At 50.5% G+C, this 24,550-nt stretch overlaps 1 protein-coding gene across 1 annotated transcript in view; it reads left to right on the top strand.

Annotated features, from left to right (window-relative positions):
* Positions 1-24,550, top strand: part of kif9 (kinesin family member 9) — a 215,714-nt gene that overhangs the window by 154,233 nt on the left and 36,931 nt on the right. The window contains exons 13-16 of the mRNA XM_072468147.1: positions 3,286-3,341; positions 5,162-5,252; positions 8,381-8,508; positions 21,820-22,002. Coding sequence (XP_072324248.1) covers positions 3,286-3,341; positions 5,162-5,252; positions 8,381-8,508; positions 21,820-22,002 — 458 coding nt within the window. The remainder of the gene's footprint in view (positions 1-3,285; positions 3,342-5,161; positions 5,253-8,380; positions 8,509-21,819; positions 22,003-24,550) is intronic.

Raw genomic sequence — 24,550 nt, 5'->3', positions numbered from 1 at the left:
CTCCTGTCTTTTCGCTGACAGTGTGTTCACACCCATTCTCTGAACGGGATCTGCATCAGGGGTGTTTGTTCTTGGACCATAGTGCCCGGGGACGGGGGGGGGTGCGGACGGGGACGCGGGGGGGGGGGGGGGGGGGGGGGGGGGGGGGGGCGGCTGCCAGGTCCACTGTGAGGATTAACATGACAGAGGCTTCAGATGCATGAGGTATGTCATGTTTTAATAGTGAACATTTCACTATGACAGATTTCCATTCCCCCTAGCTACAGAAAGTGACTCCACCACCACCACCAAACGTTGCCCCGCCCCTCCCATCCTCACTCTTCTTGATCGTTCGTAGTCCAGCGCTGTGTCTAGGTGTGCCCCCAGGATGCACATCAGAGGTGGAGGAACCCTCCTGCATTCCATACCCTGTGGCTTTTGATGCCTTTGGTGGACATCTTCTGGAGGGCTTAGAGCCGGAGGGCCCCGATTGACTTACCGATGTCACTGCCGTCGCCGTGCCACCCTATTATGCCCACTGCCCTTGAGATGTGCTGGTGGCAGGAGGGAACAACTGGGACATGGTGTTGAGGCGCTCAGCCACGTTCATCACAGACTGAGCCATGCCTTGGACACCACTACTCAAGATGCGAACATCGTGCTCCAGTTTTCCACTGTGGTCGCCATCCTATCAGTGCTGGCCTTGGGCCACACATTTTCGGCAAAATCTCCTGTGCCTGAAGCATTTGGGTTTCCTTGTAGTCACTGGAATGTCGATAACACCCCCCCCCCCCTGAATTTCGTGGCCCTGTCTTATCATCTGCATCAATTCTGGGAGAACCTTGTCCAGAGGCTTGGCATCTTCCTGGGACCCAGCTGTGTCCTGTGATACAACAGATCTCCAACTGCAGTCTCCCTTGTATGTTCCTGCCTCTACCTGATGTAAATCAGCAACTGTGTGCTGCTCACCAGATTGTGCCCAGAAGCCTGTCCACCAATGTCACCCATTAGAGGTGTGTATCTGTGCTGGTGAAGGTGCAGTGGCAGCTGTGACACCTCACCGGAGGTCTCCTTTGGCTCTCCTCTGAGGTGTTGAGGGATAATTTTTTCTTACATGAACAACTATTACATGAACAGCCGCTATTGCCCCCCAGGCAGCATTTATGACCCTACTGCTGGCCCTCCAACCCCCTGGAGAAACAGGGGGTGGGATTCTCTCATCCCAGGGCCGGGCCGGAGAATCCCTGCAACCAGGCCACGCCGCCCCAACGCCGGCACGCAATTCTCTGCAGAGCACCGGCGTGGTTGGCGTGGCGCCGGTCAGGGGGCCCGCTGATTCTCGGCTCGGGATGGGCTGAGCGGCCGTAGTGAAAACGCTGAGTCCCGCCGGCGCCGTCCACACCTGCGTGGGATGGTCGGGTGGCAGCCTGTTGGGGGGGGGGGGGGCTCCGACCCAGGGAGAGGGGCTTCGACCCAGGGGGGGCCTCCAATGCGGCCTGACCCGCGATCGGGGCCCACTGATTAGCAGGCCAGCCTCTCAGTCTCCCGGCCTCTTCTTCCGAGCCGGCCCCTATAGCCCTGCGCCATGTTGCGTTGGGCCGGCGCGTTTAAGGAGGCCACAGTGCATGTGTGTGTTGGCGCTGGTGCTATTGCGCATGCGCGGATCCCGCGGCGCCCAGTTCGTGCCGGGGAGCAGCAGCTGAAGCGGCACAAACCGCTCCAGCGCGTGCTGGCCCCCTGTAGGGGCCAGAATTACTCCTGGTAGTGGCCCGTTCACGCCATCGTAAAATGCAACGGCGTTTACAATGGCGTGGACACTCTGCCGCGGGATGGAAGAATCCCGCCCAGGGTGCCCCGCCTCTCATCCATAGTGTCGCAAAGCCTTGTGAGGTCGGCATCCCCAAAGTAAGGAGCATGTCTGCATGCTGCCATGCTTGTGTGTTGACCGGGGGTGAGTGGCGAGGGAGCGCTTAAAAGCAGCTTTCCCCTTTTTAACGGCGAACTGCTGAGGCACAAGTCAGGCGAATCAGACGGCGAGGGAGCCAGTAATGTCGAGAAACTCATGGGGGCTCATTTTCAGAACCAAGTGCCGTTGAATACGAGCTGCAATCCCGCCAACTCGATCGTCGCAAAACCCCCGCCAAAGGTGCCCAAAGCCAGACTTTAACTTTTGGCTGTAAACTAAGAGCGGGATTCTCTGCCCGCCCTCCCCCCCTGCTGCATGTTTCTCAGCAGCAGGAGGCGGCCTGCCATTGGCCGGCTGCTGGATCTTCTGGTCCCGCCGCTGTCACTTGGATTTCCCATTGAATCCACTCCACAGCTCCGGGGAACTCACAGCAGGGTTGCGCCATCGGAAGATCCCATTGGTGTGAATAGCGGGAAAATCTCGCCCTAAATCTGGCTCATTACTTATCACTAAATTTAATATGACACATACAAAACTATCTGAGACACGTTCAAGAATTGCACTACCTCCTTGTTTGTTCTCTTCATTTGTGCAACCCAACACGTCACAGCTGTTACCATGGAGACTATACACAATATTTCATTATATCCTCTCTTATCATTGAAGTCACTTAATCTTCAGTCATTTAAGACTATTCCTCACACTACCATTATCCCTATTTTTCTGTAGATCTGGTAATATAGCTCCCAGGCATGACCGCCTTGTAGCCATATTTCAGTAATGGCCACCGGCCATGCTGAATTTGCATCTGCAAATCATTCAATTTGTTCCATATACTCCATAAATTTGTGCAAAGAAAATTTAATTGAGCTACACTATTTAACATGTCCTTTAGTTTAATAATGTTCTAATAATATGCTCCTTATTTCTCTCTCCTATACTTTGCATCTTTTAGCTTTCCCTTTACCAAAGCACAATTTCTGACGGTTATTGTACTCTCTCTACTTTCATTTGCTTTTGAATTGGGAGACAGTCGCTCACTGCCATGACCTCTGAAGGCTGACTATTTGGAAGGGTATTGGAAAAGGCAAGCAGAGACGAAAAGCTCAGCTGGACGAGAAGAGGGCCCAGAGAAAACAGAGGCCAGCGAACCATGTACTTTCTCAGCCCAACAAATGTGTCAGAGACTGCCATGCCAGAGTGGGGCTCCTCAGCCATACCAGGCTATGCTTAACAGAGAGTTGGCCACCACAGCATTTAATACAGATTTCACCTGTATTAAAAATGTTTTAAAAAAGTTTGGGCCAGGCAATTAAGTTACAGCATTTTAAAAAATTATTGAGTGTTTCTGTATGACGATTAATTTCAAACTAACAGTCTGATCAATTTTATTTTGAAAGATCACAAATCTCAGGCAACTGCGCGAATCCTTTGCACAGTTCAAGATAATTTTGCAGTAAGTGTTGATGTATGCTCCTTTTGTCCTAATAATTATGTTTTCAATAAGTTGCAGTGATTTCTTGGGTATCGAACACTCCCAGGGTAGCTACAGCACAGGATAGAAACAGGGTAAAGCCCCCTCTCTACGGCTCCATCAAACATTTGCAATGCTGGGTTGGATACAGAGTGAAGCTTCCTCTACTTTGCCCATCAGATACTCCCAGTCCAGGTACTCCCTTAGTCCTATCCCATTCAAACACTCGGGTCAGATACAGATAGGGTAAAGCTCTCTGTACATTACCCCATCGAGCACCCCTAAGTCAGGTGGTATATGTTTAGATATAAAGTTTCCTTTACACTGTCCAAACAAAGGGTACTAGGTCAGGTACAGCACAAATTAAGAATAAAGTCCCCTCTATACTGTACAGTAAGAAGTCTTACAACACCATGTTAAAGTCCAACAGGTTTGTTTCGAATCACTAGCTTTCGGAGCGCTGCTCCTTCCTCAGGTGCAGTACTCCGAAAGCTAGTGATTTGAAACAAACCTGTTGGACTTTAACCTGGTGTAAGACTTCTTACTGTGCTCACCCCAGTCCAACGCCGGCATCTCCACATCATCTATACTGTACAATCAAGCACATCAAGCTCAATAATTTCCTTTGTTTACAGTGACTATGCTTTAAAAAGACTTTATTATTTCAAAACACATTTTGTTAAAGTCAAATCGTAGTTAACTAACTTTATAAAAATAAATTTAGAATACCCCATTATTTTTTTTCCAATTAAGGACCAATCCACCTACCCTGCGTTTGGGTTGTGGGGGTGAGGCCCACGCAGATACGGGAAGAATATGCAAACTCCACACGGGCAGTGACGTGGGCCGGGATCGAACCTGGTCCTCAGCGTCGTGAGACAGCAGTGCTAACCACTGCACCACCATGCCACCCTATAGTTAACTAATTTGATGGGCTAGATTTTAGCTATCCTATCAGTAGGTTTGAAGTTGGAGGAGGCTTCAAATCCAGCATGTGGGCTTCCTGTCATCTGCATCTGACCTGTGTGAAATTTTACTGGGTGTAGGGCGCTGCTGGCAGCCACTTGAGGCTCATCTCCACCCTGCCACTATTTTACTCACGGCAGAGGAAGCTCATGTCAAGCCTACTAAAAATGGGAGGAACAAAAACAATCAAACGTTATCCAGTTGGGTAGTAAGTCTTTTTGCTTTCCAATTGGCATAGGAAGGCAGTGTGTAACAAAGATAGATATGTTGACCAACTAATGGCAAGAGTGTGAGCAAATCATGGATGAATCCTCCAGGTATACGTTTAACTCACAGTTGGCAACCATATCTATTCCTGCCTCTCTCCATGCTACTATCTCTGTCTCTGCTACTAACTCTGCTACTGTCTGCTTTTGCTGCTACCTCTGCTTCTGCTGCTGCCTCTCTCTATTTCTGTCCCTGTTGGAATCATAGAACTCCTACAGTGCAGAAGGAGGCCATTTGGCCCATCAAGTCTGCACCAACCCTCTGAATGATTACCCTACCTAGGCCCACACCCCTGTCCTATCGCCGTAACCCCTCACCTAACCTGCACATCTTTGGACTGTGGGAGGAAACTGGAGCACCTGGAGGAAATCCAGACAGATTAGTTCTGTTACTGCTTCTATCTCTGCCTCTATGCTGCCTCTGTCCGTGCTGTCGTTTCAGCCTCTGTTGCTGTTTGAGCTACTGTTTCTACCCTGCTGTCTTTGTCTCCACCTCTATTTTATAGTTCTCGGCAAAATTCAGTCAAAATCCTGACTGTTGTTTTACTTTTTATTTTCTTTCACACCAAGGGAACAAGGGCAAGAAATAGAGACTGCATTACGGAAGAAGTACTTTCTAATTGATAAAACAAATAAAGCAACCAGCTATACCCCTGAACCGGTGAGTGTGAGGAAACCTGAGAGATCAAATGATCTTATTTTCATTAGGGAGATATTTGCACATGTACATGGATATCAGGTGAGGGAGAAGAGGGATGGTTTACATCCAAAATCAAAATTTGTTTTAAATTATTTTTGATACAGTTTTATCATGTTCGTCATAATATCTCACATTAATTGCTTTAATGTATAGTTTGTTATATAGGTAAATGGGCAGTTATTCCGATGGTATTTGTTGACAACAGTATCTTCCTCACCCTCTTCAAATATTGCCATGGATCTTAATTTCTACCTGAACACGTAGATGGGGCCCTCACTTTATCTTCTCACCAAAGGCAACCCCTCAAACAACAGACATAGGAATATAGGAGCAGGCGTAGACCATTCAGCCCATCAAGCCTGTTCTGCCATTCAATGTGATCATGGCCTTGCATATTATATCATTCATTTTTCTATAATTATTTAACTGTTTATGTAAAAAAATAAGATCCAATATCATGCTCCATGCTTTCGAGGGAAAGAGAAAGAGTCTTGTGGAAATATATTTTAATTCCCATTTTACAAGGATTTAATTTAAGAAACAGAAAGGGCGGGTGGCACAATGGCTCAGTGGTTAGCACTGCTGCCTCACGGGTCGAGGACCAGGGTTCAATCCCGGCCTTCGGTCACTGTCCATGTGGAATTTGCACATTCTCCCATATCTGCGTGGGTCTCACCCCCACAACCCAAAGGATGTGCAGCGTAGGTGGATTGGCCGCGCTAAATTGTCCCTTAATTGCAAAAAAAGAATTGGTTAAACTAAATTTATATTTTAAAAAAGAAACAGAAAGGGGCAGCATCCTCCATTCGGGAGACTAAGTGCTCCCACTGGAGTAGAATTGCTCCTGGTCTCCGCTGGCTTTAGGATGGCGGGGAGCTTGTGAGATTCCGTCGGAATCCCGGTATCGGGCTGCCGTTTTGTGCGGGTGGCCCGATACCGAGGTCTGGTGGTGATCTGCCTTCCCCCCAACAACACAAATCTTGCTCCCCACTCCACTGACAAGTAGGGGCATTCCCCCCTCCTCCATCACCATGGGAATAATGGGTTATCCCCCACAGCACGTACGCATGAGGGAGACCCGACCCCCCCCCAACCAATCGGCCCCCCATCAGAACACCCCCATCAGATCCAGAATGGAGACCCCCCATCAGCCCCCAACAGAGACCCCCACATGAGACCCCCAACAGAAACCCCCTCCATCAGACCAAACAGAGACCTCCAACAGAAACCCCCTATCAGACCTAAAAAGCAACTTCCAACAGAAATCCCCCAACAAAGCCTGATGGGGTCTCTGATGGGGGGGGGGGGGGGTGGATTCTGTTGGGGGTCTGATGGAGGGGTCTTTGTTGGGGGTCTGATTGGGAGTTTCTGTTGGGGAGGTTTATTTGTGTGGGGTCTCTGTTGGGGGTCTGATTAGGGCTTTCCGTTGGGGGTCTGATGGAGGGGTCTTTGTTGGGGGTCTGATTGGGAGTTTCTGTTGGGGAGGTTTATTTGTGTGGGGTCTCTGTTGGGGGTCTGATTAGGGCTTTCCGTTGGGGGTCTGATGGCAGTTTCTGATGGGGGCAGCATTTGCGTTGTTGTGGAGAGGGGGCCCTCCGATGGACTTGGGGGCCACCTACATTACACGGTTACCCCCTTGATTCGTCTTGGGGTCCATCGCATCAGGGCCACTCTTGGAAATGCCTGCATCACCCATAGCCACGTGAATCCCGGCTGAGAGACCTCAAGCATTATGAGGGCGTGGAGAATCGGGCTTTCCAGCCCCTTAATCAGATGCGAATGGACGCGAATGAGTATCCTGCGGCCAACGTGGGGATTCTAGCTCGCTGTGGCCGCCAGCGGGGGACCAGAGCATTGGAACAGGAATGGCACCTGTTTTTAGCCTGATGCTCGATTCTCAGCCAGATCGAGAACCCCGCTACCAGCAGCAGTCAGCGGAGAATTCACCCCAGGATTTTAAGTTTGTTATCTTGGACATGTTATTGTGAGCTCACTTGAGCACAAAGACCCTGTCAGAGGAATGGAGTTGGAATACAACTTTGAGAACCTTCAAATCTAGATATTCATTGGGTGATTTTCTCCGTTGGCTGAAGCCGGAATCGGGAAATGCCGAAATCGTGGCCGTCGCCAGTTTCACGCCAAATCCAATTCTCCGTCGCCTCAACGATGATGTCAATGCGTTCCAGAGCATACATACAGTAAGCACTGTTGGCATATCATACGTGGGCCTGGTATTCTCCAGGACCTCCGCGATTCGCGCCTCCACTGGGCCAGATTCCCGACGGCGAGGCTCACTTGTGGTTTTAAAAATCGTGAAACAGACACCATGCTGCTGAGGGAGAGGGAGGGGATACGGAAAGTGCCCAACACCGCCATAGTTTGCTGACAGTTGTGCCGCTGGCCAGGGGGGGCTTCTACCAGGGCCTGGGGAAGTAGCAGGGGAGTCCAGGAGGTGGGCTTTGTAGTCGGGGTGGACGGGCACGGAACAGCATTGTCGCAGCCTGCAAGGTAGCCATTCAGCTGCGCACTCTGCTGACTGCCCACTGTGAACTTAGGGCCACAGGTTATATGGGTGCCCCCCAAGCCACCCCCACCAGATGCCCCAGCCGACCCATCAGCGGGATGAACGCAGTCCAGCGCAACCAGTGCCATCTTGTTGGCTGGGATGGTGTGTGTTGGGAATGAAGTGTGTATATGCGGCTGCAGCTTATCGGCCTCCTGAGAGTCGATCGCAAATCCGGCGAATCAGCGCCGTTTCTCATTGGAATCGATTGTGTTCCACGTGGCGCGAGTGCTAGCCCCTCAAGGGGCGCTGAATCGGTCCTGGTGCAACGCCAGTTTTTCTGTCGTGGAAGTCCCTGAATCCTGCCCCAGCATCAACACTTAGTCTCAGGAACGGAGAATCCAACAAATTATCTTTTATTGAGATTTTTTAAATCCCAAATCCCTGTAAATCATTGCCAGAGATTGCTTATAAGAAGGGATTACACCGGCCACAACATCTGCTAAGGGTTCCTTTTACAGTATTCTATTACACGTGTGGATATCAGCAATTGTTTTTTCAATGCCTTGTCATTTGGTGCTTGCAGGTTGTGACTGAGACAACTGAAGAAACACAGGTTGGAGAAGTCAGCGGAGAGGGATTTGGAATTGGACAAGCTCCGGCATCAGCTAAAGCCAAGAAGTTAAAAACCAAAAAGGGCAAAGATATAACTGGGTTAGAGGATTTATGTTTTTATAAAATTGCATTTATCTTTCTGCTTCCTGAGCAATCTGCTCGGGCAAAATTTTTGCATAATATTTTTGTGTTGCCACAGCCTTCCTCTTCTAGCAATCATTCTAGAATCCTACAGTATCAGACAAGGCAGTTCAGCCCATCATTCCTGTGTCAGCTCTTTGAAAGAGCTATCAAATTAGTTCCACTCGCTCACTCTTTCTGCAGAGCCTTGCAAATTTTATTGGACCAGATTTTGTTGTAGAAATGCATCCAGTGGACTCTACCATTAGTTAGACTTTCCCATAATGCCTTTAGCTGAAAATATTTTTCCCAATCGGTTTCTGAAAATGTGAGATGATAGCGACTAAGCAAGGGAAAAGGGGCACTTGGGACTTGAGTGAATGGAGCAACCAATGGGATATCTCCTCGCATCAGATTAAAGAATTAAGAAATAAACAACAGAGAAGGATTGAGAAGATTATGTAAAATAGTGCAGTGAATTTGATGTCAAATTAGATAGAATCGTAGAATTATGCAGCACAGAATAAGGCCATTCAGCTTATTGTAGCTGTATCAGCTTTTTAAAAAGGCAATATTCGCTCTCACCCAACCTACTTTTTCCCTCTAGCTCTATAATTTATGTTTCTTCAAGTATTTATTCAATTTCCATTGTTCAATCGACTTCCACCACCTTCTCGGGCAGTGCGTTCCAAGGCCTGGACACTTTGCCTGAACACTGGACGCCTCAACACCAGACGCAGCAGCCAACAATCAAACCCCCAAGAGCTAGGCCTCAGCACTGAGGATATCCCTGAGGCCAGATGGTGGTGTGTGGATCGGGGAGGGAACCTGCACCCTGTCCAAGTAATGTTCTCGGTGGGGGTCTGGGGTCCGGGGTCTGAGTTCCGATGCCCAAGGGCTCCTGGTGTGGCCGGGGATGCATGTGCAGGGCGGGTCCTCCCAGCACAGTCGTCTCTTTGGATGGCACCCTGAGAGATGGCAGGGAATATAAGGGTGGTGGAGGCTTGGCGGACTCGAGGGTACCGGCGTGGAAGGCACAACTGATTGTTGGTCTCGCACCTTTTCCAATTCCTTACAGATATCGCATTATGGATGATATTGTGAACCCTGGAGCAGCTGCTCTTACAATGATGGTGGTCAGGCCAGGCAGTCTCACGCCAGCGAAGGCATCAGCAGCCGCGTCGATGAGGCGTAAGGTGGCAGCCCATGTGCAGGGGCCCGCCCCACACTATGAGGATCAGGCCACCTATCAGGCCGAGGGGGGACCCAGAGGGGGAGACTAGCGATGGCCCAAAGTGTGCAGGCATCGCTGGTCTTTCGAGGAGTTGTTAGATAGCATGTGCTGCAGGATGCTTCGCCACAACAGGGAGATGGTAAGGGCAGTACGATAGCACTGTAGTTAGCACTGCTGCCTCATGGACTGAGGACTCGGGTTCCATCCCGGCTCCAGGTCACTGTCCGTGTGGAGTTTGCACATTCTCACCATGTCTGCGTGGGTCTCACCCCCACAACCTGGGGCAGCATGATAGCACAGGTGATTAGCACTGTGGCTTCACAGCGCCAGGGTCCCAGGTTCGATTCCCCGCTGGGTCACTGTCTGTGCGGAGTCTGCACGTTCTCCCCGTGTCTGCGTGAGTTTCCTCCAGGTGCTCCGATTTCCTCCCACAGTCCAAAGACGTGCAGGTTAGGTGGATTGGCCTTAGTGACCAAAAAGTTAGGAGGGGTTATTGGGTTACAGGGATAGGGTGGAAGTGAGGGCTTAAGTGGGTCGGTGCAGACTCGATGGGCCAAATGGCCTCCTTCTGCACTGTATGTTCTATGTCTAACCTAAAAAAAGATGTACATGGTAGGTGGATTGGCCATGCTAAATTGGCCTTTAATTGGGAAACAAGTGGATATTCTAAATTTATTTTAAAAATCACAGCGACAGTACAGCACCTGTGCACAGTCCCTGTGCATCTGGTACCACCAAGGAGGCTACCTGCTCCCGGTGGATGTCAAGGTCACCGCTGCCCTGAACCTTGACACCTCGGGTTCATTCCAGGGCTCAAGCGGGGACTTGTGTGCATATTGCAATCTCTGACTGCTGTCCCCCTGGATGTTCCTGCCTCCACCTGATGTGCATCAGCAACTGTTTGATGCTCGCTAGATTGTGCCCCCACTACTTTCGCTCACCGAGGTGTGTGTCACTGCACTGGCGGAATGTGGGGATGACAGCTATGACACCTCAATGGTGGCATCCTCGGAGCTCTCCTCTGAGGTATTCTTTGGAAGGTAGAGTGGGCGGGGGCCACCCCAGATGGGCCTGTGCCATCAGATGGAGATCCTGCGGGAGAATGGACATGTGGTCAGTGAGAGGAAGGATCATTATGTCTGGCATGAGCAACTCACATGTGACACATCATCTGGATGGGGGCCACTGGATCCTCACCTCTGTGGCGCAGACTAAGCTTGGCGTCAGTGACCGCTCTGTCCCCAGTCACACCCATGATCTCCAGGGCTTGTTCCTCTTAGGGGGTGAGGACTCTGATGGCTGGAACCAACCCACCCGTCTGGGCCCTTTCCCTCCTGTTTGGGCCTAACCTCTCCTCTGGGAACAAAGACAGTGCATTGTGAGCCGCACGGTTCATGCATGGGGTGTGGGGATGAGGGAGGGGGGGGTGGGTTGCTATGGTGTGGGACAGGCGTGGGAACCGCCGCTGGGCATGGGTGGTGTGCACAGGTGTGTGTCAAGGTGTGCTGGGATACAGGCGTGGTATTGTGCTGCGGGTGGGGGAGGGGTGTGGCAGCCACGGATGGTAGGCGGGACCGGTGAGAGGAGGCTGCTGCCAACTCAGCCGCGTGGCTCAGTGGAAGCTGTTGAGCCTCTGCGACACTGGGTGGTAGTCCTCCTGGTGACACTCCCGAGCTGGCAGCCGCTGCCACTGCTTCCCAGCGGCACTGGCTGACATGTGGCTGATCCTCCGACCCCTCGGTAGAACACGTCCTCTGTCTGGACTCCACCGCGTCCAACAGTCTGGCAAGATCGGCATCTCCGAATCGTGGAGTGGGTCTGTGCGGTGGCATGGCTACGTACTGTTTGGGGTTTGGTCTGCGGGATCAGTTTAAGAGCTGATTGCCTCGTTAACCCTGAGCTGCCGGGCGCAGTTCAGGCGAATCAGGTGGCAGGACATTTGCGCCGTGAAACCCGTGGGGGATCATTACTGGCCCTAATTGGTGTTAGATACCAGTGGCGGTCTCACCGGGTTGGCCATCGGGAAGCACCCGGCTATTCTTGCTCACTATTGCACTCTCTTGTTAGATCACCCCCCTCTTCTTTATTCAACTGCCTCTGCTAGTAGCAACAAGATTTAATGTTTTTTTTAAATGTAAAGTACCCAATTCGGGGTTTTTTTCCAATTAAGGGGCAATTTAGCATGGCCAATCCACCTAGCTTGCACATCTTTGTGTTGGAAGGGTGAGACCCACGCAGACACGGGAGAATGTGTAAACTGCACATGAACAGTGACCTGGGGCCAGGGCCGATCCTGGGTCCTTGGCACAGCGAGGCTGGGGCTGGGGAGAGCGATGGGGGAACGCAGGGTCCCAGGATGGAAGACAACGCCAGTTGTCTGTCCCTCACCCTTTCCCAATTCCTTACAGATATTACACAGGATGGATGATACCTTGGACCTCGCTGAACATATCCTTGTGGTGCTGCCAGTTGGCCAGACGGCGGAGAAGGCAGTGGGCAGCAGTGACAACAGAGGCTCGAGGTGGTGGCCCATGTTCAGGCCCCACCCCACACCCTGTGGATCTGGCCCAACAGGTCAAGGTGAGACCAGAGGGGTAGGCCGACGATAGCCCCAGGTGTACAGGCATTGCTGGTCTTTCGAACAGATGACGAACAGCGTGTGCCGCAGGATGCTCTGCCTCAACGAGGACACATTGTGTTACCTGTGCTTGTTGACTTGGCACCATGTTGAGCAGGAGGACACCTCTCCCCGGTGCCAGTCAAGGTGACCGTAGCCTTTAGCTTTGAAGCCTAGGGACCATTCTAGGCTTCTATGGCATATGGCATATCCGAACTACAGATGCCATTTTCCCAGGCTATATAACTTTGACCTGGACCAAGCCCATCAAGATGCCCGGGAAGCAGCTCTCTCTGCCATCGTTGGGAGGCCCCAGGTCCAGGGGGTAATGGATGGCCTGCCTGTCACCTTGTGCTCACCGGGCCGTTGGGGAGTGCGCTTCATTAACAGGAAGGGGTTCCACCCCTGGAACGTCCAGATCATGTGCGACCACCACATGAAGATCATGCACATGTGTGCACGCTTCCCAGGGAATGTGCACGATAGTTACATCCTGGGGCACTCTGACCTCCCCGGCATCTTCGAGGACCACCCCAGGATGGCCGGTTAGCTCTTGGGGCCTAAGGGGTACCCGCATGGACCTGACTAATGACACCATGACACCAGTACGGAGGCTGGAGACGGATTCGGAGACAGATATAACGGGGACCGTGAGGCCACCCGGGCTGTCACTGAGCAGTGCATCGGACTCCGCAAAATGCGGATCTAAGAACTCGACCGCTCTCGTGGTGCACTGCAGTACACTCCTCGGATGATCGCCTGCTTTGTGGGGGTCTGTTGTGGCCTCAACAACATGGCATAACAGCAGGGCTATGTGCTGGAGGTGGAGGGGGAGGAACATGTGGCCACCTTTGAGGAGGATGAATAGGTGCCGGACCAGGAGAGGCTGGAGGACGGTCCGGGGAGGGCCCGCAGGACCAGCAGAAGGACGTACGGCTGGCGAGAGCGGCGAAAGTCCCGCAAGCATGAGGGGCCCTCATTCTTGCCCGTTTCACATAGGATGTGGCCCCATCCGTCATTCCCCTTCCTGCCCTCTCCCCCTTCCTTCTGCCTATCCCCTTACCCCCCCCCCCCACCTCACCATCCTGCTCCCCCATTCTCACCCTCCCAGAGTCTGTGTAACGTCACTCCAGGGTGATGGGACTGCGTCGGCAATGTCAGCGGGTCACTGTCGAGGGCAGGGGAGAGTGAGGATAAGCCACAGAAACCTGAGCGCTGGAGCTCCTTGTTCAATGCCACAGTCTGACCCCATGCCTGTCTACTGAATGCTTGCTCACACCTATTACCTGCACGTGGTGAGCCAGGGGTGGGGATATAAGCCCAGGACCCATCTGACCGGGTGATTTGCCTGTATTGCTGAGCAAAGTGACAGAGGCGTCATACTGATCATAAGACCATAAGACACAGGAGCAGAATTAGGCCATTCGGCCCATCATGTCTGCTGCATCATTCAATCATGGCCCCCCCGGGCCCTATTGTACAATCGCAAATTAAACACTTGCCCCATCCAACCCTTCTGCAACCTAACCTGATCTTTTTTAAAGTATTTTTATTTCACAAATTTTCAACATTTTTACAATTTACAACAAACACACAACCCCCTCCCCTCTCTCAGCAGTCAACGGTAACCAACTCCCCAAAATGCAAAATAAACAAACCCCAACTATTGTAGGACCCACATGCAAATTTGCTTAGAGCAAATTTCACTTCTTCCAGGGTAAAAACTCCAGGGTAAAGTCCCCCCGCTACACCGAGGCACAGGGTGGAGAAGCTGACCTCCACCCCAACAAAACCTTCCTGCGAGCAATCAGCAAGGCGAAGGCTAAAACATCTGCCCGCACTCGCCTGCAGCTCTGGCCAGACCGACACCACAAATATGGCTTCTAAGAGACCGGGCTCCACCCCCACATGTGGAACCCGCAAAATGGTACTGAACACTGTCCTCCAAGTTCTTTCCAGCTTCGGGCAGGCCCACAACATGTGCACATCCTCCACCCCTTTGAACAGCCGACTCATCCTCGACTTTATAAGGTGCGCCCTGTATACTAACTTCAGCTGTGTTAGCCTCAGCCTCACACACGAGGTTGAGGTATTTACCCTCCACAGCACCTCACACTACAATCCCTCCTCCAGCGCTGCCCCAACACTTCCTCCCACTCCGTCTGAACCCCCTCCAAGGACACTGCATTCTCCTCCAAAATCCTCCCATAAATCACCGAGTCCACCCCCCTCTCCAAACCCCCCCCTACTGACAGCACATCCTCCAACAATAAAGCAGGTGCTATCTGGAAGGTTGGGAAGATCTTCCTCGCAAAGTCCTGCAGCTGCATATAAAACTCACAAATTGACCTCCCAGAAACTGTTCGTTCATTTCCTTGATCCTCCACTCTTCTCATCCCAGGAACCTGGCATCCATCCTCCCCGACTCAAACCCGTGATTCCCCCTAATCAGCATCCCGCCAACCCAGCTCCCAACCTAACATGCTGCCTCCAGATGTTCAGAGTGGCCACTACCACTGGACTCATCGAATACTTCCCTGTAGCCATCGGGAGTGGTGCCGTTGCCAGTGAGGCAACCCTGACCCCCTACAAGAGCCCACCTCCATCCTCAGCCACAAAGCCTAGCCCCGCTCCTGCCTGCCATTCCCTCTGCATTATCACCTTCCTAATCATAGCCACCTTCCCCACCTAAACAAACAAAGAGATCAGCCTATCCACACCCCTAAATAGGATCTTGGACAAAAAGACTGGCAGGCACTGAAACAGAAACAAGAATCGTGAAATAATATTAATCTTTACTGCCTGCCCGCCTGCCAATGACAGAGGAAGATTGTCCCACCTCAACAAGTCAGCCTTCACCCTCCCCACCAAGCTAGTGAAACTGAACTTCCGGAGACCTACCCAATCCCAGGCCGCCTGCAACCCCAAATGCCTAAAGTGAGGCGCTGCCAGATGAAATGTCAGCCCACCCCACCCCCCGCATCCACTCTCAGTGTGGAGACCTTAAAATCATCACTGTTCCCTAAATTCAATTTGTTCCCTGAAAATGTCCCAAATCTCTGAAGCAACCCCATTATGCTCTCCACCAAAGAGCTCGGCTCCGAAATATACAACAACAAGTCATTAGCATGTAAGGACACCCTATGCTCCATCCCCCACTATCACCTTCCACCACCCCGAGCTCCTCCGCGCAATGGCCAAGGGCTCTATAGTCAATGCAAACGGAAGGCGGCATATGGGGCATCTCTGCCTCGTACCCTGAATTCATATTATTTGTGCGCATGCCCGCCATCGGCTCCTTGTACAACAGCTGCACCCACATCACAAACTTTGGTCTAATCCCAAATTTGTCCAACACCGCCATCAAATAATTCCATTGCACCTGTTCTAACACCTTCTCTGCATCTAACGCCATCACCACCTCCGTCTCCCTTCCCTCTGCCGGTGAAAGCTCCAGATTCAACAGCCCCCTCACATTTGAAGACAACTGTCGTCCCTTTATGAACCCCGCCTGGTCCTCCCCAGTCACCTTTGCAAGACACCCGTCCAACCTTAGCGCCAGCACTTTTGCCAATATCTTGGCATCCACATTCAGCAGGCGTATACGACCCACACTCCTCCGGAACTTTGTCCTTCTTAAGTAACAACGAGATGGAGGCCTGTCCCATCGTTTGAGGCAAGACACCTCTGTCCATCGCATCCTCAAACATTCCCACCATCAATGGCGCCAGTCTATCCTTAAATGGCTTATAAAATTCAACCGGAAACCCATCTGGCCCTGCCGCCTTCCCTACCTGCATCCTCCCGATTGCCACCTTCACCTCCTCCACCCCCATCGGCTCCTCCAGCCCTGCCATCTCCACCTCACCCAACCGACGGTGAAACCTCCCCCATGTAATTGAACCCCACTACTCAGTCACCTCCCCTATCTAGTCACAGAAGCTCCGGTCCGCCAACAACCCCACATCCATCCTCCACCCTAGCTACTGAGCTTCCCCCCTTCTCCAATATCACATCCATCCAATGCAGGGTGTGATCCGACATCACAATGGCCGAATACTCTGCCCTCTTAACACCGACCAGAAGCGCCTTTCCCACCACAAAAAAGTCAATCCTTGAGAACACCTTGGGCACTGGGGAGAAAAACGAATACTCCTGATCCCTATGTGGTAAAAATCTCCACATGTCCAGCCCCCCATCTCCCTCATGAGGCTGGCCAACACCTTTGCCCCCCCCCCCCCCCCCCCTCCTGCGTCAGCAAGAGCACTTGGACATATCCACCCTTGGTTCCAGCATTGTGATCCAATCCCCCCCCCCCTCCCTATCAACTCATGGGTATCCAGATCTGGAATGGCACCCAACGTTCCCTTCATGAACCCTGCATGATCCCATTTGGGGGCCTATACGCATTCCAGCGCCACCAGTCTCCCCTCCAATGCACCCGTAATGATCACAAAGCTGCCCCCCTGATTCGCTACTAACTTCTCCATCTGAAACCTCACCCGCTTGCCCACCAAGATCACCAGCTCCCTGGTCCTGCTATCAAACCCCGAATGAAACACCTGGCTCACCCATCCCTTCCTAAGCCTCATCAGGTCCTTCACCCTCAGATGGGTCTCCTGCAGCATCACCACATCAGCTTTTAAACGTTTCAAATGCGCAAAAGACTCGCTCTTTTCACCGGTCTCCATAACTTCCTCATGTTCCACCATTCTAACCGAGGATCATTCACTCCCTTGCCCCTCCTATCCGCCATCACCATTACCCCAGGCACTGCCCATCCAGCCGGACCCGTCCCCATCCTCTTGTTACCGCCGGCTCCCTCCCAGAATACCCCATCCACTTCCGCTTACAAACACATCACCCAGAATCGATCCCCTCCCCACCATTCGCAGGTCCATCAAAACCTGCTCAACTAGGCTCCAACGACTGGGTCCTCCCTCCCACCACAATCCCGTTCACTGGCTAATCTTCATTTGCTAGTGCTGTGACCCCTGCCAGAGAACTCCCCCCACCTTCCTCCCAATCCCCTCCGCAGTGTCCCGGCCCCACATTTCCAAAACCCACCTCCCTCGAACCAAGAAACAAAAAAGAACCGTACCCACAAAGAAAACCCCAAAACACATGTAAATAAACCTCCACCTCGTCCCCTTTAAGAGACAGAATCATAGAATTTATAGTGCAGAAGGAGGCCTTTCGGCCCATCGAGTCTGCACCGGCCCTTGGAAAGAGCACCCTACTTTATCCCATGCTTATCCCTATCCCCGTAACCCAGCAACTCCACCTATCCTTGTGGATACTATGGGACAATTTAGCATGGCCAATCCACCTAACCGGCACATCTTTGGACTCTGGGAGGAAACCGGAGCACCCGGAGGAAACCCACACAGACTCGGGGAGAAAGTGCAAGCTGCACACAGTCACCCGAGGCCGGAATTGAACGCAGATCCCAGGAGCTGCGAGGCAGCAGTGCTAACCACGGTGTCACCATGCCACCCAACCGATTAAAAAAAACCTCATTTATCTCAACTCCAGTCCAGTCCAGGGACTGTTTACCACAGGGCTAAATCGCTGGCTTTGAAAGCAGACCAAGGCAGGCCAGCAGCACGGTTCAATTCCCGTACCAGCCTCCCCAAACAGGCGCTGGAATGTGGCGACTAGGGGTTTTTCACAATAACTTCATTGAAGCCTACTTGTGACAATAAGCAATTTTCGATTTTCATTTCTTTCCACGAATGCTTTAGCCGCTTCTCCAGTCTCGAGGTAGGGTCTCTATTTTTGTACGTCCCATGGCGGTCCATGGAGTAAACCATGTCAAATCAAACCTTACTGCTATACAACAGAGCCTTGGCCTTATTAAATGCCACACATCTCTTGGCCAGTTCCGCTCCAACAACTTGATAAATTCTCACCGCATGGTCCTCCCATCTGCAATCGTGATGATCCTTTGCCCACTGTAAAACTCTTCTTCCTTAAAGTTGTGGAAGCACACAATGATCGCATGCGGTTGTTCACCAGCACGGTGAACAATCTGTGCGCATAATCCAGCTCGGGAGGGATTACCATTCCCCCCCCCCAACCGCCCCCCCCCCCCCCCCCCAAACCCCACCTCCCAACCATCTTCCAAAACCACTGCAACATGAACTTTGTCGGGCCTGGGCCCTCCAGATCATCCGACAACCCAACCACCTTTAAGTTCTGCCAACTTGACCGATTTTCAAAGTGATCCACCTTCACCCTTAATATTTTGTTATCGGCCGCCACCTTTGCCAGCTCCCATTCCAGGGACGTGATCTGATCACTCTGCTCAGCAGAGCTACCTCCACCTCTTCCAACTCCACACCCTGCACCACCTCATCCACCTTAGCGAAGGCCATTCGAATCGAGGATATCGCTACGTCAATCGCTTTCTCATGGTTCCCCAAGGCCGACTGGCGTAAGTTCTGAAGCTCTACTGCCATGATCTCTGCTGTTAGTGGAGTAGACCCTGACGCCGCATCCGCCTCGCCATTTGTTTTCCAGTCAGGGCTCTCAAAGCTTCCTAATTCAACACCAATTCTTAATTTATCTGCTGTCTGATCCGATATTTAATGGGCATCCCTTGGTGTGGGATACTAAACCCATCAATAAAAACAAAGTTGAGACCAAATTTCTTCCAGACATCGGGTGAAAAGGACTTAAATAAAGTTCTCTGATGGGAGCCACCTCATGTGCGACCTTTCCCCTGCATGTTACCACCAGAAGTTCCCGGGCTTTATTTATTGGTGCTCATCAGTTCCCGACTGTCCCTCGCAGATCCCAGCCCCGACTCCCAGGACAAGTATATATTTCCTGAGGTGAGCAAAACTGCAAACAATACTCCATGTATAGGCTCACCAAAGCCCTATGAAATTGCAGTAAATGTCTTTGCACTTAGGCCGGGATTTTAAATTCTGGGTTGGGAACCTGGCCACCGATTCTGGGATCCTGACCCCCGATTCTGGGATCCTGACCCCTCCATACATTTTCCAGACACGCCTACAGGGATTTTTAAAGGGCCAGGCTAATTATGGCGTAGTGTGGGCTGACTGTCCAATAAATAATAACATGCAAGCTCCTGAGGCTAGAGGGCTAATGGGAGGCCCTCCAGCACAAGCACATTGGCAGGCCCACTGGTTGAGCCTGGAGCTGCAAATTCTTAAGGGAGAGAAAGAAGCCCCCTCAATATGGAGGCTTCCTCTGAAAAGCAGGTCAGTCTTTTTTTTAAACTTGAACTGGTCACAGCTGCCTGACCATGAATGTGGAGGGACAACCCCTCTATTTGCCACCTTTTAATCTGTTTATCTTCTCTTTATTTTTAACCTATTCAATTTCTCGACAGCTTCCACACTGGTAATAGTTACTTGTCAATGCCGGAGAAGTTGATTGGCAATAGTTAACAATGATACTTATACCTGTAGTGACACGACTTAACTATCTTTGAAAATTTCATTTCCTATCTACAACACAAATACTGCAACTTCACAACTTTCAATTAGTGTCAACGGTGAGGCAGACAACAAATGGTTGTATCTCTCTCTGAGACACTGTGATGAATGTAGAAATTGCAGATATATTATAAGTATTTGATGAAGTAAGGGTTAAAAGCCTTGGTTAGAGTGTGTTTGACTGCTGTAGTCATGCTTGTAAACAAATCTTGGTTTGAAAGATAACAAAGCTTTTAGGAGCCTGAGGTACAATTAACCATCGTTAAAGCTTGGGCTAATACAATTTTGTTATGAGTAAGAGGATACTTAGTTAATTAGTGTTCAACCAGGTGAAAGGACATCATTGCTGGGTGGAGCTAAGGCATAAGGCATTTTGAGAAAGTATTTTCAGTTGAGTTCTGATCTGGCTGAAGGTGTGCACAATGAAACAGCTCTGTTCTCGCTATAAGTTAGTTAAAAGAGATTAACTGTATTTAAAGCAGTGCAGACTTGCCTGAGGACAAGGGGGAGCTGAAACAAGCCAGTTGAAAACAGCTTTTGAAGACATCCACCCAGAGTTTCTGCAGGTGTTTGGACCAGAGTCAGATCTGTTCCGTAAAGCTGTATCAAGAGATATCTTTCTCAAAGAATAACTCTGTAAAACAAATGTTACTCTCTACCAATGGTATTTATGGTGGATTGAGAGGTGAGATGGCTTATTTTCATGTTGTTTAAGTGGAAGTAAAGATAGCAGTTAAGGGTACTGTATTCACTGTATTGCGTAGTATTGTTTAAGGGGTAATTGTAAGCTATTTTCAGCTGTGTTGTTAAAGATTTTTTTGTTAGTAATAAAGTTTGTTTTAATATACCATATCCCTATTTCCTCGTGCAATCACTCCTGGAACAAAGTATCCTTTCCTCATAGTCTTACAAAATTAAAATAAAATTTGGGGGCTTCAGTCCAGTATCCTAGCCACTGTTAGGGTCTGGTCTGAGAACATAATAAACAGAAATAATCTTAAAGGCCAATAAGCATCAATGATGCAATAGGAGGTATCTGGGTCCGTATCTGTCAGCATCAAAACTTTACTGTGTAGAATTACTTTCAAATTTCAGATCTGCTAATAGGTGAAATTCTAGGTAATTTATCTTTAAATCTGAACCTTCTAGAGTAAATCTAATTTCTTTTTTATTCCTGAGATGTGCGCATCTCCAGCAAAGCCAACATTTATTGCCCATCCTTAATTGCCCTTGAGAAAGGAATAGTGAGCTAGCCTCTTTAGCAACTGCAATCAATGGCATAGGTACACATATTGTAATGTTTAGCAGGAGAAGGAGGTGCTCCCGAAGAGGTCTTAGAAGTTGCTGCATCTTGCAGATCAGGTGGTACACATTGCTGGATATTGGTTGGGTCTAATTTCATTCAGGTATGGATTGCTTGATTATCTGAGGAGTTATGAATGGTGCTGAACACTTTGCAGTCATCAGCAAAACTCCACACTTTGTCCTTATGATTGAAGAAGGGTTCATTGATGAAATAGTTAGACCTCAGACACTGCCTGAGGAACTCCTGCGATACTGTCCTGAGGCTGAGATGATTTGCCTCCAATAGTACCACCATCCTTTGTGCTCGGTATGACCCCAGGCGGTTGTTTCCAACCCCTTCGCCCATCCACCCACCATTGTTCTCATTGATTTAAACTTTATCAGGGCTTCTGGATGTCATTTCCAGTCAAATTCGGCCTTCATTTCAAGGGCAGTCACTCTCTTCACCTCTGGAATTCAGCTGTTTTCTTTAGGCCAAGGCTGTAATGAGGTAATAAGCTGTTGTCCTGGGAGAATGCAACTGAGCATTGCTGAGTCAGTTATTGGGAACAGCTGCTTGACGGCACTGTTGACCTCACCTTTCTCAATTTTGCTGATGATTGAAAGACTTTAGTAAATGTCTGCCTGTTTCTGATTATGTTGATGCTTACGTTGTGTTTTTACGCCAGCAATACCAAGAAGGAACGAACTTCCATTAGTGGAAAAGATGTCGAATTGTTTTCATTGACGAAAGATCATCCTACCCGCCCTCCAGCTGCTGAGAAAGATACAGCACCGAGAGAACACGATGTACAGAGTGCTGATTCTGCACAATCAGAATCAATTGTCAAATTGGAAGAGGTCAAGCCCAGGTAAGCAGAGGGGTTTCCGGACAGACTTTAGTGTGAGAAATAGAAGTCCAGGGTTCTGAGATCAATAGAGTTGACAGGATAACTCTCCTCTTGAAGTGATATTTGACACTGCATAATTTAATTGGTTTGGCATGGGGAATGGAATCATAGAATCCCTACTGTGCGGAAGGAGGTCATTCGGCACATCGAGACCCTCTGAAAGAGCACCCTACCGAAGCCCAATCCCCCACCCTTTCCCCGTAACCCCAACTAGGGGAAATTTAGCATAACCAATCCACCTAACCTGCACATCTTTGGACTGAGAGGAAACTGGAAAATCCGGAGGAAACCCACGCAGACACAGGAAGAATGTGCAAACTCCACACAGTCACCCGAGCTTGGAATTGAACCTGGGTCCCTGGTGCTGTGAGGCAACAATGTTAACCACTGTGCCACCCCAATAGTGGTTAGCTTGACAGAGCAGCAATGTTCCGCAAGCAGTGGTGGGAGGTTGGTGGGTGGTGTGGTGACAGTTGGGATCGGGGAGCTCAAATCTCCAGCCCGGATCTTCTGAGCAGGCACAATAATAGCCGGATTGCCACTGTGCTTGAAAATTCTCTCCCACTGCTGCGCATTTCTTCCGGAATCTTCTGATCCTGGCTTTCACTGAAATGTTCAGCGCAACACCCATCAGGGAACTCCGACAGAGTGGAGTAAAGTCATGCAGAAACAAGACATGTACGTCTGTTTTGTAGCACTGACTGCCGTATTGTATGTTTAAATGCCCAGTCTTGAATGTTAGTGAATGGACGAGTGAGTAAATGAGTGGTTGAGTGACTGAATGGATCAATATGCTAGGGTGAGTCAGTAGATGGGTCAGTATGTGGGCAGGTGGATGAATGAGTAGACAAGTCAGAGAGTGGAGTCAGATTGGCAGGGTGGTTGGGAGTATAGTCAGATGGTTAGGTGGTAACCGGGTTGGTTGGACGATAGTTGGGTCAGGGGGATAATTGGATCAGGTAGGAGGGATAGTTTGGGAGTCAAGGGGTGATTGAAATCATTTTTAGAATTACCAAGATATTAGACTAGGTTTTAATCTTTCTAACATATCCTTGTTAACTATATAGGTAAGTATCACAGTACTATTTGAAGTTCCCGATTCTCATACAGTATTTGGAACGCAGGAGAATTGCCCAACAGAAGTTTAACCTTCCCATGCAATTCCCACACAGGTCCATTCAACAGGACTTCTGCTGGATCCCAGTGTACATCTTCAGTCGTACATCTGGTCTCCGATTACCAGAAACCAGAAGACATAGCCCTCTGGGTATTCCCTGGGTTCGGAGGGGGAGCAGTGGAACCCTAGTTTTTCTGGAGTTTGGGGTGGTGAGGAAAGAGCAGCAGAGCCCAGGTTTCCACGGGATTTGGGATAGGAGGGGTTGAGGGAGCAGAATAGCCCAAGTCTCCCCAGTGTTCAGTGGGGAGCAAAGTAGCGGAGCCTGAACTTCCGCTGGTTGTAGTGAATCACATCAGGTTTTCAGTAATCATGGCCTCACCATGAGGGGCCTGAGTAGCTTGGTATTGCTGCCAAGTGTGTGTTGTCACAGTCTAGCATGCTGATGTAGTGACTGTACTGAGTGAGTGAGTGCAATATGTTACAATCCCAGTTGATGTTATAACTGGTTGGGACGATCCCAGAATGGCAACCTGGCTCAAAAGACCAGGGCCGGGATTCTCCGAGCCCGCACCAGATCGGAGAATTGGCTGGGGGAATCACAGCATGACGCTCCGACACCGGCCTGACGATTCTCCGGCAATCGGAGAATCGGCCACAATCGCGCCCGCGGGGTCGCCGCGGCACCGGTCAGGGGCCGCTGAAATGGCCCCTGCGGCGATTCTCCGCGAGCAACAAGCCGAACTCCTGCCAAGTTCCACCGAGTCCTGCGGGCGTGGTTCAAAATTGATACCACCCGGCGAGAGCCTGGATCCGCGGCCGATGTGGACATCCTGGTGGGGGTGCAGGGGGATTTGACTCCGGGGGGGGGGGGGGGGCCCACGGGGTCCAGTCCCACGATCGGAGGCTTCCGATCAGCGGGCGGCAGCAATCTGGAGGGCTTACCTCCTTCCGCACAGGTCCGCTGTTCGGTCGCCGCCACGTTGCTCCGCGCCGGCGCGGAGACGGCAACCACGCGCACAGCACACCGGCGCCGTTCTAGCCCCCTGAAATCCAGAGAATAACTGGACCAGGAGACCCGTTGGCGCCGGCGTACACCTCTCCGGTATTTACTCCGGCGTCAACACTTAAATCCCGGCCACAAACTTTTATTTAATTTGTATAAAACGTGGAGGAACAGTCAGAGGGCCACTAAATAGTTTTGATAAGAAAAGACATTTATTAAATTTTAAGAAATTGGATTTTGATACAATACTCCTGCCCTTATCTTCACAATTACACACAGGTTTTAGGATTAACACAGATTATAAAGTACATTTTAATCTCCAATGGTTCGTCGGACTCCCGGTGATGTAATGTCGAGGGAAGGCATGCACAAGGAGTCTCCTGGTAGAG

This window comes from Scyliorhinus torazame, chromosome 11, assembly GCF_047496885.1.
Source record: "Scyliorhinus torazame isolate Kashiwa2021f chromosome 11, sScyTor2.1, whole genome shotgun sequence".
In the NCBI taxonomy this organism is placed as follows: domain Eukaryota; kingdom Metazoa; phylum Chordata; class Chondrichthyes; order Carcharhiniformes; family Scyliorhinidae; genus Scyliorhinus; species Scyliorhinus torazame.
This window is presented reverse-complemented; position numbering and strand designations above follow the sequence as displayed.